General features: G+C 33.3%; 2 protein-coding genes and 1 long non-coding RNA gene across 3 annotated transcripts; 2 read left to right on the top strand and 1 right to left on the bottom strand.

Annotated features, from left to right (window-relative positions):
* Positions 1–259: 259 nt before the first annotated feature.
* On the bottom strand, positions 260–1,256 carry LOC146920614 (uncharacterized). Its single transcript, XR_015010727.1, has 2 exons — positions 1,123–1,256; positions 260–687 (listed from the first exon to the last, which is right to left on the bottom strand). It is a non-coding gene; the product is annotated as an uncharacterized LOC146920614 (long non-coding RNA).
* Positions 1,257–1,539: 283 nt separating this feature from the next.
* Positions 1,540–7,234, top strand: LOC146920613 (DEAD-box ATP-dependent RNA helicase 5-like). The gene is made up of 12 exons (XM_085714011.1): positions 1,540–2,095; positions 3,073–3,200; positions 4,368–4,475; positions 4,640–4,720; positions 5,032–5,110; positions 5,264–5,349; positions 5,420–5,544; positions 5,636–5,704; positions 5,845–5,938; positions 6,397–6,561; positions 6,690–6,782; positions 6,902–7,234. Exons 1-12 carry the CDS (start codon positions 1,645–1,647, stop codon positions 6,995–6,997), a joined length of 1,575 nt encoding a protein of 524 aa, XP_085570137.1. The 5' UTR covers positions 1,540–1,644; the 3' UTR covers positions 6,998–7,234.
* Positions 7,235–10,926: 3,692 nt separating this feature from the next.
* Positions 10,927–16,621, top strand: LOC146920612 (DEAD-box ATP-dependent RNA helicase 5-like). Its single transcript, XM_085714035.1, has 12 exons — positions 10,927–11,482; positions 12,460–12,587; positions 13,755–13,862; positions 14,027–14,107; positions 14,419–14,497; positions 14,651–14,736; positions 14,807–14,931; positions 15,023–15,091; positions 15,232–15,325; positions 15,784–15,948; positions 16,077–16,169; positions 16,289–16,621. Exons 1-12 carry the CDS (start codon positions 11,032–11,034, stop codon positions 16,382–16,384), a joined length of 1,575 nt encoding a protein of 524 aa, XP_085570161.1. The 5' UTR covers positions 10,927–11,031; the 3' UTR covers positions 16,385–16,621.
* Positions 16,622–19,959: the final 3,338 nt, after the last annotated feature.

The following is a 19,959-nucleotide window of genomic DNA, read 5'->3' as shown; positions in this document are numbered from 1 at the left end:
TCATATATAGTTGAGAACACTATTACTTGAAGAAATAAATAATCATCCGCTATTTGAAGTGTTTATTGTGAAGGTAACACGATATATTTAACATAACCGTATATATTTATTGAGAAGCTAATACGGTATATTTAACGTACATTCAATAACTACGTATATTAAGCCACGAAATTGGATACACAACTTGTCAATATTGCATGTGAATAATTACAATAACTAAATACGGCGATTAATAATGGTGAACAAATGCCAAACACAATTGATCATAACAAAATGCTTAAAATATGGATGGATTTCGTCCATATTTGCAATGACATGAAAATACGGTGACTTAGGTCCCAATAATAATCAAGTAGTGCATTAATAGTACATAACTTAATTGATTTATTAAGCTAAGCTTGTGAGAGAAACACAAAGCATGCTAGAAAGGCTCCCCACAGTACTGATAACCGTAAAGCCCAGGCAGAAAATCTGCTCACTAACAAAACCAAAGTCCCATGCAACAGTCCCTCCCAAAGCTAAAAAAGGAAAACCATAGGTATCAAATTGCAGCACATAACCACTGCCAACACAGTTGAACCACAGACAGCAGTCTGCCGTCCAAAAACCGCACCAGTCAACCTCAAAGCTTTTGTCTCACTAACCACAGACAACTTTCTATTCCATTGTCTTCTGAATAAGTTTTACCTGAAACAAAAACATAATTTTCTATAAAATTAGCATCTCCAAAGGACCAACTCCCAATATTTATTAGGATATGTACATCATCGTCATCACATAACGTATATTGATTTGATATCCCATGGAGACACTTCTTTCTCTCAGATGGGACTGAATCGGCAAACAATGTTCTCTAAATGAAATATCACAGTCAAAGAAAACTATCTTAAAACTCAATTCATACTACTTGCTATTTGAAATAATATGAAAATGGGAGACATAATAGATGTAGAGCAGAATGTTATGAAGAACGGGCAATGCCTAAACAGATCAAGGTAATTGAAAACACAACATAAATTTTTCAGGAAGGTGGAATACTAATCTAAACAAATTGCTTTTTCAGACTTGTTCAGTTATTTGATCATGTGTGAACAATTCAATCAAGGAAACATTATCATTTACTTGATCGGCATTAATCCCCTCCTGGTTGAATTCAATCCCATTTTGTTTGTGCTCTATATCAGTAGGAATTGGAATGCATATTGTCATTCGCTCCAATGTCAATTTCCATTGGATTGTTGTTGTCTGCCATGCCATAAACAGTTAACAGAAAAACATAACCGTAAACAGTTAACAGAAAAATTGACGGAGGGGGTAAATTGATTAACGTTATGCAATTTCAGGGGGGTAATTGATGTTTCGTTAACTACAGGGGGGTATTTGACAAACCTTGCAATTTCAGGGGGGAAATTGCCTATTTACTCATTTAATAAATGAACTAGACCGCATCAAATTTTAAGTAGGCGGGACCAGCTTACAAACGGTTGGTCTGGTCTATTCCCACCTAGAGAGCAAAACATCTCCCACTACCCTAAATAGGAGAGTCAAACGTCAAAACCCTAAAAATCATAAAATCTCTATTACCACCTCCTCAGCTTTACGCCTCTGGTTCGAGCTGCTTCACTTCCATCTTCATTTCCAACCATGGGTCGCAAAAACGACGCCGTTTTATCCACCGAACCAGAACAAACCCTTAACAACAACAACGAACTCAAATCTTCGAAGAAGAAGAACAAAAAGAACAAACACGAAGAAAACACTCCCAAAAGAAAACACGAAAACGGCGAAACCAATCTTCAAAACGACGCCGAATCAGAGAAGAAAAGTAAGAAGAAGAAAAAGCACAACAAATCGGAGGAAAATTACAACGGCGGTGATGTGTTGGTTTCGGCCTCGGATGAACCGATTGTGGTGACTGGAAAGAATGCCGGAGATGAGAAATACACGGCGGTGAAGAGGTTTGAGGATTCAGGGCTACCTGAGAATGTGCTTGAGTGTTGTAAGGGTTTTGAGAAACCTTCTCCGATTCAATCACGTGCTTGGCCGTTTTTGTTGGATGGTCGTGATTTGATTGGAATTGCGGCAACTGGGTCAGGTTAGTTTGGTACTTTGGTTTGTTCATGTGTTTGTATTATTGAAATGGTTGAATTGGATTATGATTTTTCTATTATTTTACTGTTTAATATGTTTTAATTATAATTGATATTTGTTACTTTGTAATATTAATCTTTAGTATTAGGGTCTGTTTGAATTGGTTTATTTGAGCTTATTTTACTTACATAAGCACTTGTGAGACTGTTTGGAAGAATCTGTGAAAAAATGAAGTTTTTTTATAGCACTTGTGAGCTTATTTACTTACAACCATATGATATAGCCCTGTTTGGATAAATAACTTCATTTGCAGTTTAAGTATAAGCTATTTCTGTACCAAAAGATAAAATAAAGTTACATTGTTGTTGTATAATTTATAACTTGTTTTCATAATCTATCTTGGAGAGCTGATGAAAATAAGCTGAAAACAGCTAATGAACATGTCATAAGTTGTTTTCATAAATCATAATATTCTAAAACATTCTCAAAGTGTTTATGTTAGTAGATAAGCTCAAATAAACCAATCCAAATAGGCCCATGTTCATATGCTGTTTTCAGCTTATGTCCATAAGCTCTCAAGGATATCTTATGAAAACAGCTTATACGTAAGTAAATTTACTTTATTTTATCTTTTGTTATAAAGCTTATACTAAGTGTTAATGCTATAAGCTGCAAATTAAGTTGTTTATCCAAATAGGGCCTCGGTACAGAGATATAAAACTTTTTATATTGTCAATCTATCACAAAATCATCATTTGCATGAATTTTGAGTTAGATATGATTAAAGTCAAATATTTGTAGTGATCCAACTGTTGTGAGAGTGTAAAAAAGTCTTTATGCATTATGTTCATGTTATTGCTATTTAGTTTGCAATATGTTATTTAACATTATATAAAAATGCAACTATGCATTTGTAAAAATTGAATGAACTTGTACAATCCTAAGTGTGGATTTCTAAATATCTTTTCTTTTTGTAACTAGGGAAGACACTTGCTTTTGGAATACCAGCTATTATGCATGTTATGAATAAGCGGAAGAGCAAGGGTTCTTCCAAGGGTCGGAATCCTCTTTGCCTTATGCTCTCTCCTACGAGGGAGCTAGCTCAACAAGTATGTTTCTGTTAATACACTGAATTGTTCATTTTTTTTTTTTTTAAATTTCAATTTTAACTCCTATTTTATTTATTAGTTTTATCTTTCACGTTTAATTTTTATTTGTTTGGTGCAAAGTGAAATAGCAATATTGCATCATTTATGGCTAACTTTCGTTGATCCTTTACTTCTATGAACTTGGCCTTTCTCTTTGGATATTATTTTTTTTTTTTTTTTTGTTGAAACATCTAGCTTTTGATTGGGAAGAAAATGGCAAGGGAATGAGTGGAAAATTGTTTTTGATTGGGAAACAAACGACACGGGAATGAGTTGGAAATTGTTAAGGGATCCTGATATTATGAGTGGGAAATTACTAATTTTCATTTCTTTTCTATCTTTTGTGCTTTCGTCCCTTGTATTTTAGTTTTTTTTTTTTTTTTTTTAAAACAAAGGGTTAATTTTGGTCTGCTTCGTAGGAATGAAAATTGGAAAGGGGAAAATGGGTGAGAGAATTTTCAAACTTTTTTTTTCTTTCATAGTGGCATGGTATTTTCACATGATATGTAAGTTTGATTCATTTCTCATCTGTTTTCACCTGTTTCTATCTTGACAATGGGTGAGATAATTTTGTGTTTTTTCTCAAGTTACCAAATATTTTTTTTCTTCGTGGATAACTGGTCTTTCAAATTCAGTAGTTATGTTAGTAGCCTTCCCTTGATACAAAAGGTTGCTTTTCTTTTGATAAGTATACATACAATACAATAGAACATCAAACCTTTTATCATACTTGTGCTCGCGCCTGCTATTGGTCACTTAAATCTTGTAAGAAGCTAATATTGATGCCTCATTACATTGTTTTAACTTACAAGTTATACCTCTCCCTCCAATGGAATGTTATAACCAAAATTTGGTTGCAGATATTTCAGAATGATCTTAATAGTTTTTCATTTTGATAGTACTTGTAAATTGGGTTCTACAATTAACTCTCCCAACCCAATAGAGAGGATGTTACTTTTTTTAATACAGTAGAATGTTATTTCTGGTGACTGTCTTAAATTTCCAACTGGGTACTAGATCCATTTATTGATTCACCAAATGATAAAATGTAGCTGTGAGTATTAGATACTGTTGCTGCTTCACAAAATTATAAAATGTAGCTAATAGTTTTCTTTAATTCAACTACAGATATCAGATGTATTGTGTGATGCTGGTAAATCTTGTGGTGTGGAATCAGTTTGTTTGTATGGTGGAACCAACAAACAACCACAAATCACTGCACTAAAATCTGGCATTGTAAGTCATCAAGTTCTTCCTTTCCTTTTGTTGGTTTGTATTCTGTCAGATACAAGTTATGGTTACATTCTGGTTTACTTCCATATTTATGGAGCTTTTTTCTCTCCGTCCTATTTTATAGACAATTAAATTAGTTTGTTTCTTCCTTCCTTTTTTTCATCCAGGATATTGTCATTGGAACTCCCGGTCGTATTCAAGATCTGGTTGAAATGGGTATCTGTCGCCTACAAGAAGTATCTTTTGTGGTAAGCGATAACCGAATGTCAGAATTCTGTTTTGTTCTCTCTTAAGTCGTTATTCAATGAATATATTTTATTTGGTTGGCTCACTGGGTGACAGCCAATACATTTGCTAATACGCTAGTGTTGCAATATACTGGATCTTGAATTTATATACCATTTGCATTTCTACTGAATTTTCTTTGATCCTGGATAGACAGTTGCCACATGTCTATTTTATAGTCGTTTGTGCTACTTCAATTCTATTTTGTTTGTGAATTAGATGCCTGCTTATAACACGTATAACGAGCCTTGTGCATTACCATTTTTTGTTCTAGGTCCTTGATGAAGCAGATCGGATGCTTGACATGGGTTTTGAACAAATAGTCCGCTCTATACTTGGTCAGACATGTTCTGGTATGAGATGAGACATTTTTATCAGCTATTATCTCTTTTTTCTGTTTAATAACTCCTTCCTTCTAATTTCTTCTGAGCATAGATATATTTTGTTTCAACAATTATATCCCAGCTTATTTTTTGTTTCACTGAAGTGAGTGTAATTTTCAACAGCTCGTCAAATGGTTATGTTCAGTGCTACATGGCCGTTAGCAGTTCATCACTTAGCTCAGGAATTTATGGATCCCAACCCTGTAAAAGTATGTATCTTCATTTTCTAAAAGCTTTGAATTGTCTTTATATGTTGAAAGATATTTAAACTTGTGACAGGTTGTTGTAGGCTCAGAGGATTTATCTGCCAATCATGATGTCATGCAAATAGTTGAGGTATTGGATGAGCGTTTACGTGATAAGCGCCTGCTTGCTTTACTAGAAAAATACCACAAATCTCAAAAGTATGCCTACCTTTGATTCTGTGTTCATTCAGTTGCCTCTTTTTACGGTTGTCAACTTCCTCTTTTTGCTAAAATCTTGTATCTTTCTCAGGAATCGAGTATTGGTTTTTGTTTTGTACAAATGGGAAACCACACGGGTGGAGAAAATGCTTCAACAAGGGTACTATGCTACTATTGTTGCAATATGTTTCCATTTTTTTTGATAATATAATAATATATACCTGGTGAAAGTACCTGGTTACAAGTTATTGCTGATATAATTTTAATAGCTACTAATGATAAGTTAAATAATGTCTTCAGGGGTTGGAAAGCAGTGTCTATAAGTGGTGACAAATCACAGCATGAGCGCACAAAGGCACTATCATTATTCAAGAATGGAAGCTGTCCTTTGATGGTATGCTATTTTATATTGTTATTGTTAAATCATATCAGTTTGCTGCCCTGGAAGCCAAAAACTATGTATGAACTGGTTTATTGTTGTGTCCCATCAACTTTTGATTGTTTTCTCTGCAATACTTTGGCCATGTTGGATAATTGTTATTTTCTTATTGTTTCGTTGCTATCTTTTTGCAATTAATTTCTCTACTAGTTATCCTCCTAAGATGATGTTTTTTATCCAGATACTTCTGTTCTTATTTCCTTCTCCCTTTTGAAGTTATAGCTTTACATTATTCATCCTAGATGAATTCAAATCCACTTTTTTATTCCCCTTGGTCCTTAACAAACAATGGACAGACTAGTGACTATTAGGATATTATTCTCATGATTTAACATAATCACTCAATTATTCTCCACTCATTGTCATTGTCACTTTATTTAGTTATTTATTTGTTTTCTCAATCTAATGGGCAGATTGCTACTGATGTGGCTGCACGAGGATTGGATATTCCAGATGTTGAAGTAGTGATCAACTTTAGTTTTCCTCTAACTCTAGAAGATTATGTTCATAGAATTGGGCGGACTGGACGAGCTGGTAAGAAAGGTGTTGCCCATACATTCTTCACACATTTGAATAAGGTAGAATACCGATTCTCTTCTGAATATATTATAGTTCTTTAGTTCTCCTTTGTCCTTTATTTCTGTTATATATAAGTGGTGTTTGTCTTCTTTATCCTCTCTCATATGAATGAATGGGAATATTTCAGGGACTTGCTGGGGAGCTTGTGAACGTTTTGAGAGAAGCAGGACAAGTTGTGCCAGACGATCTTTTGAAATTTGGCACACATGTTAAGAAAAAGGTTTGTTTTATTTTATCTACTTTTGTCTATGTACCAGTTTCGATTTTTTCCATGAAGCTACTAAGATGAACTTCTGTTTGTTTTTTACTGTTAAAATATAACTTTCTGCTTTAATATAGGAGTCCAAGCTTTATGGGGCTCACTTCAAGGAAATTCCTGTTGATGCTCCAAAGTCTAAAAAAATAACATTTGACAACTCTGATGATGAAGACTAAATACTGGTGACTTACATTTATTTTTGGTTGGATGAATATTTGAAAGTGGTTATTTATTGTTTTTTTTTTTGTCTCGTTATTTATTTCTTCAAAAAGGAAATAAGATAATGGTTGAAGTTAAAAGTAGATTAGCTAGTCCATTTTTGTTGTACCATGTATCGGCTTGTAATTGGGAGCTTTTATTCTTGTTCTGCAACTCAAGTTGATAATCGAGTTATCATATATCTTTAGCCCCTATGTATGATTTTAAGTTTTCAAAAACATTTGAGGTTTTGTAGTTTTGATTGATTGATCTAGTTACTTTCTGTCACACTTGTAACCTTGTCCTTTGTTTAGATGAAAAAGAATTAGTGAGGAAAGAAATAGGGTGAAATGTAGGAGAGAAGTGAAAATGAATGGAAAATGCATGTTTTTTTTTTTTGGCTTGCTGGGTTTTCAGGTTTTAGTGGGTTGGATACCATCCAGAAAGCTGAATTAGCTCTTATTCTTAGAGGTCGTCAACTTGCTTGAGAATTAGTATTGATAACGCTCTCAAGCTAGTTGAGGACCATGGAATTTACGAGGTGTCCATCCCAAAACTATTTCAAAGCAAAATGGAATCATCCATTGTCCAACCTGCATATCCAGAAGTTTGTTACTCATGATTGGTCACTTTCTGTGACTCCCACCTTGAGGGAAAGTGGTTTCTATGCAGATTGGTCGACCAAGCTTGGAGCAACTATGAAGTATGAATGATTCGATTTTGTTTTGAAATTGTCGTCCACTTCAACTTCATCTAATTTTGTTTGCTGATGTTAGTTTTGCTAGATTGAGGCCTTGGTTTTTAGTTTTTTACTTAATGATAGTAAAATATGGAAAAGAGAGTCAAAAAATTGTCAACACTCACTATTACATTTCCCCCATAATTTATTACCAGGTCTTTTTTTTTTTTTGTACAGAAAAAAGTTTATAGCGTATCATAAAAAAAATATACATGTTGCTATCAATAAAAATGTACACTAGCTAAGGACGTGGCTGCTTTTGCTAAAACTTTAGCTGTTTCACTGATTTGTTTGCTACCAATTAGTGGAACATGAGAGTTTGAAAAATGATTAATGATATTTGAACAATCATTTTGTGACGGGTTTTTGAGACAACCTTATTTTTGTCTTCTTTTATCGGTAAAAAACAGTAAGAACAAAAAAAAGGATGAGAGAGTAATTACACATTGTGAGTATAAGAGAAAGTTGTCATAAAATTGTTTATAAATATCATTTCTCTTAAAAAATAAGGGTAGTATAAATGTCTGCCATTTTCATTTATATTGTTGAAACTAGACATCTTCATTGTGATTGTTGAAATTAACAACACACTTGACATATGTTTGGTTCTACTTTTAGTGGGGTTAAAATTGATCTTGGAGATGTATAATTAATTCTGATATATTTGGTTGCTATCTAGTAAAATTGATTATGCATCCAGAATTGATTATATTTAAAGCTAAGATTTGTACATTTTGATTATGGAATTGATTTTCCCACACAAATTTATATAGTTCAACTCAATTTTACATAAATATATTCAAACACAAATTACTTTTAATCAAAATTAGTTTTAACCAAAATCAATTCTATCAAAATTAATTTTCCCCACCACACAACCAATTACACACCCATTTCATAGCAAGTAAGCAACTGCTAGTCTGCTAGGCTAGTTTGTTGATTACTGCTCTTTCCCCATGACATTTCGCTCGCGCCCTGCAGCCTTGCCCAAAATACCCATGCGCTAGTTAACTAACGCAAGTGTAAAAATTAACATGACTTAAAATTTCATTTTTTTTACACATGCGTGACTTAAGTCACGCCGCATGAGTTAACTCACGCGGGTGTTATACTCCGCGTGAGTTAACTCACGCTAGTACAGTTTTGAAATGTACAGTTTGGATTGAAATGCTGAGCCACTCATTTCTTTCATACGGATAGTGTGTGCTGACTTGGCTGCAATATATGGCTTTTATGATATTTCATTGGATAGGAACTCCCTGGTTGACCTTTTTCCTATCAATTTTAAAATTCTGCTGCAAAAATATCATTTCTTTAGTTGGTTGTGGTTAATTTCATTATATTACTATACTATTCTAATTAATTACTTGTCACACAGAGATCTAATGTGCTCGCTTGGGAACCTCTCAAGAATTCACGAAAACAGCTCAGCATAATTTATTAAGTATCTCAAGACTCAAATAACATCACCAATGATTATAATCCAACCCCAAGTTGAGTATAATACTCTCTCATGATGATTAGAGGTGTGATGGGATTACCATCAAGGTGGATGCAGTATATTGTAGTTCAACTATGATACCATAGTTGACACAATTGTAGGAGATAATTTCAAAGAAAGAGAGAAAAAACAAGTTTAGCACTGGCGTGAGTTAACAACTCACGCGGGGTATAACACCTGCGTGAGTTAACTCATGCGGCGTGACTTAAGTCACGCATGTATAAAAAAACATAATTTGGGGGTTGTGTTTATTTTACACTTGCGTTAGTTAACTAACGCAGAGGTATTTTGGTCAGTTTGGCTGGGTGGGAGCGAAACTTGCTGGACGAAGAGCAAAAATCTAGTTTGTCTTCATCTACCCAACACAAAGGAGGGAACCATTCTAATTTGCCCAATAATATGAAATGAACATGATTATCTCTCTAATGGCCCTTCAGAGAAGAAAAAAATATCTTTAATGCAAATGCCATTCCCAAAACCTGTTAATTCAGGAAACATCGAATTATTCTCATATTTTCTCTTATGTATATTAAAGAATTAATAGTGTTTTGAAGCTTTTTTTCCTACCAATTTTTGAACTGTTCAAAATTTTAATATATTCTTTATTGGTGAGTTAAACTACATTGAAGGAGTTTGAATCCTCGAAAAATAACATTTCTAACTACTAACATTACTAACATTTGTCTATCAAAAAAGAAAAAACAATTAAAAATAGAGAAAAAATATAGCTTTTTTACTGTATTGAAATACATTAAACTTTTCAAGATGAAAGAGCCAACATATTTGAACGCGAGAGAAACTGAGTGTAATTTTAAATTTACTTGATATTTTAATTTTGGGCATCCATTTAATTTTCTCTAATTTATTTTAGAAAACTACAATCGAGAAGCAAAATTGAAGGAATAAACGCTTATTTTAAATGCTTCTAACTTGTGTTATACAAAGATGATTGTATGAGTGGGGTTGGAATCATCTCCATATTTCAAAATATAAAATTGGGGGTTCTATGTGAAAAGATAGCTAGCGTTTCAAGAAGAGCTAATGTGTCACACAATTATTCGGGAGTTAAGATCATCTCTATTTTCCTTCTTCATTATTATAATTTTAAAATGTTTTGGGGTGTATAAAAAGGATTTGACCTCATTTGATATCACACTTTTGTATTTATTTTCCAAAACTATTACTGAGCAAATAGGAACAATAGAAAATAGAGAGGATCTTAACTCATAAATCGGACACAAAGTTCAATTCAACTTATTTTGGCCTCCAAGAAATGCCAGGCTCATCTCTAAGAATGAGGTTGTAACTAGTGCAATTTTGCTACTAAACATGCAACATCAATGTCGTATTTAGGAAACCTAGGGCTGAGGCAACTTGGACCAACACTATCTTGTAGAGCCAATAACTCCATTTTGTAGAGGCTAATAAGCGTGTATTATATAATGGAATGTATTTAATTACACGTATATGAACCGACCTAAGAGATTTTTTTGTTAACCTTAACTTGACCAATTTAAATTAATAAATTTTTTAAAAAACTTAATACTAACCTATTTAATAAATGAACTAGACCGCATCAAATTTTAAGTAGGCGGGACCAGCTTACAAACGGTTGGTCTGGTCTATTCCCACCTAGAGAGCAAAACATCTCCCACTACCCTAAATAGGAGAGTCAAACGTCAAAACCCTAAAAATCATAAAATCTCTATTACCACCTCCTCAGCTTTACGCCTCTGGTTCGAGCTGCTTCACTTCCATCTTCATTTCCAACCATGGGTCGCAAAAACGACGCCGTTTTATCCACCGAACCAGAACAAACCCTTAACAACAACAACGAACTCAAATCTTCGAAGAAGAAGAACAAAAAGAACAAACACGAAGAAAACACTCCCAAAAGAAAACACGAAAACGGCGAAACCAATCTTCAAAACGACGCCGAATCAGAGAAGAAAAGTAAGAAGAAGAAAAAGCACAACAAATCGGAGGAAAATTACAACGGCGGTGATGTGTTGGTTTCGGCCTCGGATGAACCGATTGTGGTGACTGGAAAGAATGCCGGAGATGAGAAATACACGGCGGTGAAGAGGTTTGAGGATTCAGGGCTACCTGAGAATGTGCTTGAGTGTTGTAAGGGTTTTGAGAAACCTTCTCCGATTCAATCACGTGCTTGGCCGTTTTTGTTGGATGGTCGTGATTTGATTGGAATTGCGGCAACTGGGTCAGGTTAGTTTGGTACTTTGGTTTGTTCATGTGTTTGTATTATTGAAATGGTTGAATTGGATTATGATTTTTCTATTATTTTACTGTTTAATATGTTTTAATTATAATTGATATTTGTTACTTTGTAATATTAATCTTTAGTATTAGGGTCTGTTTGAATTGGTTTATTTGAGCTTATTTTACTTACATAAGCACTTGTGAGACTGTTTGGAAGAATCTGTGAAAAAATGAAGTTTTTTTATAGCACTTGTGAGCTTATTTACTTACAACCATATGATATAGCCCTGTTTGGATAAATAACTTCATTTGCAGTTTAAGTATAAGCTATTTCTGTACCAAAAGATAAAATAAAGTTACATTGTTGTTGTATAATTTATAACTTGTTTTCATAATCTATCTTGGAGAGCTGATGAAAATAAGCTGAAAACAGCTAATGAACATGTCATAAGTTGTTTTCATAAATCATAATATTCTAAAACATTCTCAAAGTGTTTATGTTAGTAGATAAGCTCAAATAAACCAATCCAAATAGGCCCATGTTCATATGCTGTTTTCAGCTTATGTCCATAAGCTCTCAAGGATATCTTATGAAAACAGCTTATACGTAAGTAAATTTACTTTATTTTATCTTTTGTTATAAAGCTTATACTAAGTGTTAATGCTATAAGCTGCAAATTAAGTTGTTTATCCAAATAGGGCCTCGGTACAGAGATATAAAACTTTTTATATTGTCAATCTATCACAAAATCATCATTTGCATGAATTTTGAGTTAGATATGATTAAAGTCAAATATTTGTAGTGATCCAACTGTTGTGAGAGTGTAAAAAAGTCTTTATGCATTATGTTCATGTTATTGCTATTTAGTTTGCAATATGTTATTTAACATTATATAAAAATGCAACTATGCATTTGTAAAAATTGAATGAACTTGTACAATCCTAAGTGTGGATTTCTAAATATCTTTTCTTTTTGTAACTAGGGAAGACACTTGCTTTTGGAATACCAGCTATTATGCATGTTATGAATAAGCGGAAGAGCAAGGGTTCTTCCAAGGGTCGGAATCCTCTTTGCCTTATGCTCTCTCCTACGAGGGAGCTAGCTCAACAAGTATGTTTCTGTTAATACACTGAATTGTTCATTTTTTTTTTTTTTAAATTTCAATTTTAACTCCTATTTTATTTATTAGTTTTATCTTTCACGTTTAATTTTTATTTGTTTGGTGCAAAGTGAAATAGCAATATTGCATCATTTATGGCTAACTTTCGTTGATCCTTTACTTCTATGAACTTGGCCTTTCTCTTTGGATATTATTTTTTTTTTTTTTTTTGTTGAAACATCTAGCTTTTGATTGGGAAGAAAATGGCAAGGGAATGAGTGGAAAATTGTTTTTGATTGGGAAACAAACGACACGGGAATGAGTTGGAAATTGTTAAGGGATCCTGATATTATGAGTGGGAAATTACTAATTTTCATTTCTTTTCTATCTTTTGTGCTTTCGTCCCTTGTATTTTAGTTTTTTTTTTTTTTTTTTTAAAACAAAGGGTTAATTTTGGTCTGCTTCGTAGGAATGAAAATTGGAAAGGGGAAAATGGGTGAGAGAATTTTCAAACTTTTTTTTTCTTTCATAGTGGCATGGTATTTTCACATGATATGTAAGTTTGATTCATTTCTCATCTGTTTTCACCTGTTTCTATCTTGACAATGGGTGAGATAATTTTGTGTTTTTTCTCAAGTTACCAAATATTTTTTTTCTTCGTGGATAACTGGTCTTTCAAATTCAGTAGTTATGTTAGTAGCCTTCCCTTGATACAAAAGGTTGCTTTTCTTTTGATAAGTATACATACAATACAATAGAACATCAAACCTTTTATCATACTTGTGCTCGCGCCTGCTATTGGTCACTTAAATCTTGTAAGAAGCTAATATTGATGCCTCATTACATTGTTTTAACTTACAAGTTATACCTCTCCCTCCAATGGAATGTTATAACCAAAATTTGGTTGCAGATATTTCAGAATGATCTTAATAGTTTTTCATTTTGATAGTACTTGTAAATTGGGTTCTACAATTAACTCTCCCAACCCAATAGAGAGGATGTTACTTTTTTTAATACAGTAGAATGTTATTTCTGGTGACTGTCTTAAATTTCCAACTGGGTACTAGATCCATTTATTGATTCACCAAATGATAAAATGTAGCTGTGAGTATTAGATACTGTTGCTGCTTCACAAAATTATAAAATGTAGCTAATAGTTTTCTTTAATTCAACTACAGATATCAGATGTATTGTGTGATGCTGGTAAATCTTGTGGTGTGGAATCAGTTTGTTTGTATGGTGGAACCAACAAACAACCACAAATCACTGCACTAAAATCTGGCATTGTAAGTCATCAAGTTCTTCCTTTCCTTTTGTTGGTTTGTATTCTGTCAGATACAAGTTATGGTTACATTCTGGTTTACTTCCATATTTATGGAGCTTTTTTCTCTCCGTCCTATTTTATAGACAATTAAATTAGTTTGTTTCTTCCTTCCTTTTTTTCATCCAGGATATTGTCATTGGAACTCCCGGTCGTATTCAAGATCTGGTTGAAATGGGTATCTGTCGCCTACAAGAAGTATCTTTTGTGGTAAGCGATAACCGAATGTCAGAATTCTGTTTTGTTCTCTCTTAAGTCGTTATTCAATGAATATATTTTATTTGGTTGGCTCACTGGGTGACAGCCAATACATTTGCTAATACGCTAGTGTTGCAATATACTGGATCTTGAATTTATATACCATTTGCATTTCTACTGAATTTTCTTTGATCCTGGATAGACAGTTGCCACATGTCTATTTTATAGTCGTTTGTGCTACTTCAATTCTATTTTGTTTGTGAATTAGATGCCTGCTTATAACACGTATAACGAGCCTTGTGCATTACCATTTTTTGTTCTAGGTCCTTGATGAAGCAGATCGGATGCTTGACATGGGTTTTGAACAAATAGTCCGCTCTATACTTGGTCAGACATGTTCTGGTATGAGATGAGACATTTTTATCAGCTATTATCTCTTTTTTCTGTTTAATAACTCCTTCCTTCTAATTTCTTCTGAGCATAGATATATTTTGTTTCAACAATTATATCCCAGCTTATTTTTTGTTTCACTGAAGTGAGTGTAATTTTCAACAGCTCGTCAAATGGTTATGTTCAGTGCTACATGGCCGTTAGCAGTTCATCACTTAGCTCAGGAATTTATGGATCCCAACCCTGTAAAAGTATGTATCTTCATTTTCTAAAAGCTTTGAATTGTCTTTATATGTTGAAAGATATTTAAACTTGTGACAGGTTGTTGTAGGCTCAGAGGATTTATCTGCCAATCATGATGTCATGCAAATAGTTGAGGTATTGGATGAGCGTTTACGTGATAAGCGCCTGCTTGCTTTACTAGAAAAATACCACAAATCTCAAAAGTATGCCTACCTTTGATTCTGTGTTCATTCAGTTGCCTCTTTTTACGGTTGTCAACTTCCTCTTTTTGCTAAAATCTTGTATCTTTCTCAGGAATCGAGTATTGGTTTTTGTTTTGTACAAATGGGAAACCACACGGGTGGAGAAAATGCTTCAACAAGGGTACTATGCTACTATTGTTGCAATATGTTTCCATTTTTTTTGATAATATAATAATATATACCTGGTGAAAGTACCTGGTTACAAGTTATTGCTGATATAATTTTAATAGCTACTAATGATAAGTTAAATAATGTCTTCAGGGGTTGGAAAGCAGTGTCTATAAGTGGTGACAAATCACAGCATGAGCGCACAAAGGCACTATCATTATTCAAGAATGGAAGCTGTCCTTTGATGGTATGCTATTTTATATTGTTATTGTTAAATCATATCAGTTTGCTGCCCTGGAAGCCAAAAACTATGTATGAACTGGTTTATTGTTGTGTCCCATCAACTTTTGATTGTTTTCTCTGCAATACTTTGGCCATGTTGGATAATTGTTATTTTCTTATTGTTTCGTTGCTATCTTTTTGCAATTAATTTCTCTACTAGTTATCCTCCTAAGATGATGTTTTTTATCCAGATACTTCTGTTCTTATTTCCTTCTCCCTTTTGAAGTTATAGCTTTACATTATTCATCCTAGATGAATTCAAATCCACTTTTTTATTCCCCTTGGTCCTTAACAAACAATGGACAGACTAGTGACTATTAGGATATTATTCTCATGATTTAACATAATCACTCAATTATTCTCCACTCATTGTCATTGTCACTTTATTTAGTTATTTATTTGTTTTCTCAATCTAATGGGCAGATTGCTACTGATGTGGCTGCACGAGGATTGGATATTCCAGATGTTGAAGTAGTGATCAACTTTAGTTTTCCTCTAACTCTAGAAGATTATGTTCATAGAATTGGGCGGACTGGACGAGCTGGTAAGAAAGGTGTTGCCCATACATTCTTCACACATTTGAATAAGGTAGAATACCGATTCTCTTCTGAATATATTATAGTTCTTTAGTTCTCCTTTGTCCTTTATTTCTGTTATATATAAGTGGTGTTTGTCTTCTTTATCCTCTCTCATATGAATGAATGGGAATATTTCAGGGACTTGCTGGGGAGCTTGTGAACGTTTTGAGAGAAGCAGGACAAGTTGTGCCAGACGATCTTTTGAAATTTGGCACACATGTTAAGAAAAAGGTTTGTTTTATTTTATCTACTTTTGTCTATGTACCAGTTTCGATTTTTTCCATGAAGCTACTAAGATGAACTTCTGTTTGTTTTTTACTGTTAAAATATAACTTTCTGCTTTAATATAGGAGTCCAAGCTTTATGGGGCTCACTTCAAGGAAATTCCTGTTGATGCTCCAAAGTCTAAAAAAATAACATTTGACAACTCTGATGATGAAGACTAAATACTGGTGACTTACATTTATTTTTGGTTGGATGAATATTTGAAAGTGGTTATTTATTGTTTTTTTTTTTGTCTCGTTATTTATTTCTTCAAAAAGGAAATAAGATAATGGTTGAAGTTAAAAGTAGATTAGCTAGTCCATTTTTGTTGTACCATGTATCGGCTTGTAATTGGGAGCTTTTATTCTTGTTCTGCAACTCAAGTTGATAATCGAGTTATCATATATCTTTAGCCCCTATGTATGATTTTAAGTTTTCAAAAACATTTGAGGTTTTGTAGTTTTGATTGATTGATCTAGTTACTTTCTGTCACACTTGTAACCTTGTCCTTTGTTTAGATGAAAAAGAATTAGTGAGGAAAGAAATAGGGTGAAATGTAGGAGAGAAGTGAAAATGAATGGAAAATGCATGTTTTTTTTTTTTGGCTTGCTGGGTTTTCAGGTTTTAGTGGGTTGGATACCATCCAGAAAGCTGAATTAGCTCTTATTCTTAGAGGTCGTCAACTTGCTTGAGAATTAGTATTGATAACGCTCTCAAGCTAGTTGAGGACCATGGAATTTACGAGGTGTCCATCCCAAAACTATTTCAAAGCAAAATGGAATCATCCATTGTCCAACCTGCATATCCAGAAGTTTGTTACTCATGATTGGTCACTTTCTGTGACTCCCACCTTGAGGGAAAGTGGTTTCTATGCAGATTGGTCGACCAAGCTTGGAGCAACTATGAAGTATGAATGATTCGATTTTGTTTTGAAATTGTCGTCCACTTCAACTTCATCTAATTTTGTTTGCTGATGTTAGTTTTGCTAGATTGAGGCCTTGGTTTTTAGTTTTTTACTTAATGATAGTAAAATATGGAAAAGAGAGTCAAAAAATTGTCAACACTCACTATTACATTTCCCCCATAATTTATTACCAGGTCTTTTTTTTTTTTTGTACAGAAAAAAGTTTATAGCGTATCATAAAAAAAATATACATGTTGCTATCAATAAAAATGTACACTAGCTAAGGACGTGGCTGCTTTTGCTAAAACTTTAGCTGTTTCACTGATTTGTTTGCTACCAATTAGTGGAACATGAGAGTTTGAAAAATGATTAATGATATTTGAACAATCATTTTGTGACGGGTTTTTGAGACAACCTTATTTTTGTCTTCTTTTATCGGTAAAAAACAGTAAGAACAAAAAAAAGGATGAGAGAGTAATTACACATTGTGAGTATAAGAGAAAGTTGTCATAAAATTGTTTATAAATATCATTTCTCTTAAAAAATAAGGGTAGTATAAATGTCTGCCATTTTCATTTATATTGTTGAAACTAGACATCTTCATTGTGATTGTTGAAATTAACAACACACTTGACATATGTTTGGTTCTACTTTTAGTGGGGTTAAAATTGATCTTGGAGATGTATAATTAATTCTGATATATTTGGTTGCTATCTAGTAAAATTGATTATGCATCCAGAATTGATTATATTTAAAGCTAAGATTTGTACATTTTGATTATGGAATTGATTTTCCCACACAAATTTATATAGTTCAACTCAATTTTACATAAATATATTCAAACACAAATTACTTTTAATCAAAATTAGTTTTAACCAAAATCAATTCTATCAAAATTAATTTTCCCCACCACACAACCAATTACACACCCATTTCATAGCAAGTAAGCAACTGCTAGTCTGCTAGGCTAGTTTGTTGATTACTGCTCTTTCCCCATGACATTTCGCTCGCGCCCTGCAGCCTTGCCCAAAATACCCATGCGCTAGTTAACTAACGCAAGTGTAAAAATTAACATGACTTAAAATTTCATTTTTTTTACACATGCGTGACTTAAGTCACGCCGCATGAGTTAACTCACGCGGGTGTTATACTCCGCGTGAGTTAACTCACGCTAGTACAGTTTTGAAATGTACAGTTTGGATTGAAATGCTGAGCCACTCATTTCTTTCATACGGATAGTGTGTGCTGACTTGGCTGCAATATATGGCTTTTATGATATTTCATTGGATAGGAACTCCCTGGTTGACCTTTTTCCTATCAATTTTAAAATTCTGCTGCAAAAATATCATTTCTTTAGTTGGTTGTGGTTAATTTCATTATATTACTATACTATTCTAATTAATTACTTGTCACACAGAGATCTAATGTGCTCGCTTGGGAACCTCTCAAGAATTCACGAAAACAGCTCAGCATAATTTATTAAGTATCTCAAGACTCAAATAACATCACCAATGATTATAATCCAACCCCAAGTTGAGTATAATACTCTCTCATGATGATTAGAGGTGTGATGGGATTACCATCAAGGTGGATGCAGTATATTGTAGTTCAACTATGATACCATAGTTGACACAATTGTAGGAGATAATTTCAAAGAAAGAGAGAAAAAACAAGTTTAGCACTGGCGTGAGTTAACAACTCACGCGGGGTATAACACCTGCGTGAGTTAACTCATGCGGCGTGACTTAAGTCACGCATGTATAAAAAAACATAATTTGGGGGTTGTGTTTATTTTACACTTGCGTTAGTTAACTAACGCAGAGGTATTTTGGTCAGTTTGGCTGGGTGGGAGCGAAACTTGCTGGACGAAGAGCAAAAATCTAGTTTGTCTTCATCTACCCAACACAAAGGAGGGAACCATTCTAATTTGCCCAATAATATGAAATGAACATGATTATCTCTCTAATGGCCCTTCAGAGAAGAAAAAAATATCTTTAATGCAAATGCCATTCCCAAAACCTGTTAATTCAGGAAACATCGAATTATTCTCATATTTTCTCTTATGTATATTAAAGAATTAATAGTGTTTTGAAGCTTTTTTTCCTACCAATTTTTGAACTGTTCAAAATTTTAATATATTCTTTATTGGTGAGTTAAACTACATTGAAGGAGTTTGAATCCTCGAAAAATAACATTTCTAACTACTAACATTACTAACATTTGTCTATCAAAAAAGAAAAAACAATTAAAAATAGAGAAAAAATATAGCTTTTTTACTGTATTGAAATACATTAAACTTTTCAAGATGAAAGAGCCAACATATTTGAACGCGAGAGAAACTGAGTGTAATTTTAAATTTACTTGATATTTTAATTTTGGGCATCCATTTAATTTTCTCTAATTTATTTTAGAAAACTACAATCGAGAAGCAAAATTGAAGGAATAAACGCTTATTTTAAATGCTTCTAACTTGTGTTATACAAAGATGATTGTATGAGTGGGGTTGGAATCATCTCCATATTTCAAAATATAAAATTGGGGGTTCTATGTGAAAAGATAGCTAGCGTTTCAAGAAGAGCTAATGTGTCACACAATTATTCGGGAGTTAAGATCATCTCTATTTTCCTTCTTCATTATTATAATTTTAAAATGTTTTGGGGTGTATAAAAAGGATTTGACCTCATTTGATATCACACTTTTGTATTTATTTTCCAAAACTATTACTGAGCAAATAGGAACAATAGAAAATAGAGAGGATCTTAACTCATAAATCGGACACAAAGTTCAATTCAACTTATTTTGGCCTCCAAGAAATGCCAGGCTCATCTCTAAGAATGAGGTTGTAACTAGTGC

The sequence above is a fragment of the Medicago sativa genome, chromosome 5 (genome assembly GCF_051527215.1).
Source record: "Medicago sativa cultivar Bolivia chromosome 5, Bolivia_mono, whole genome shotgun sequence".
NCBI classification, from domain to species: Eukaryota; Viridiplantae; Streptophyta; class Magnoliopsida; order Fabales; family Fabaceae; genus Medicago; species Medicago sativa.
Note: the sequence above shows the minus strand (reverse complement) of the source record. Positions and strands in the feature narration are given on the sequence as shown.

What these genes read in the sequence shown, in the direction of transcription:
- LOC146920613 (XM_085714011.1), top strand. Translation starts at nt 1,645, where the DNA reads ATGGGTCGCAAAAACGACGCCGTTTTATCCACCGAACCAGAACAAACC. An exon ending in ACTTGGTCAGACATGTTCTG is followed by an intron (nt 5,111 to 5,263) that starts GTATGAGATGAG and finishes AATTTTCAACAG; the next exon opens with CTCGTCAAATGGTTATGTTC. An exon ending in GCACACATGTTAAGAAAAAG is followed by an intron (nt 6,783 to 6,901) that starts GTTTGTTTTATT and finishes GCTTTAATATAG; the next exon opens with GAGTCCAAGCTTTATGGGGC.
- LOC146920612 (XM_085714035.1), top strand. Translation starts at nt 11,032, where the DNA reads ATGGGTCGCAAAAACGACGCCGTTTTATCCACCGAACCAGAACAAACC. An exon ending in TACAAGAAGTATCTTTTGTG is followed by an intron (nt 14,108 to 14,418) that starts GTAAGCGATAAC and finishes TTTTTGTTCTAG; the next exon opens with GTCCTTGATGAAGCAGATCG. An exon ending in AAATACCACAAATCTCAAAA is followed by an intron (nt 14,932 to 15,022) that starts GTATGCCTACCT and finishes TATCTTTCTCAG; the next exon opens with GAATCGAGTATTGGTTTTTG.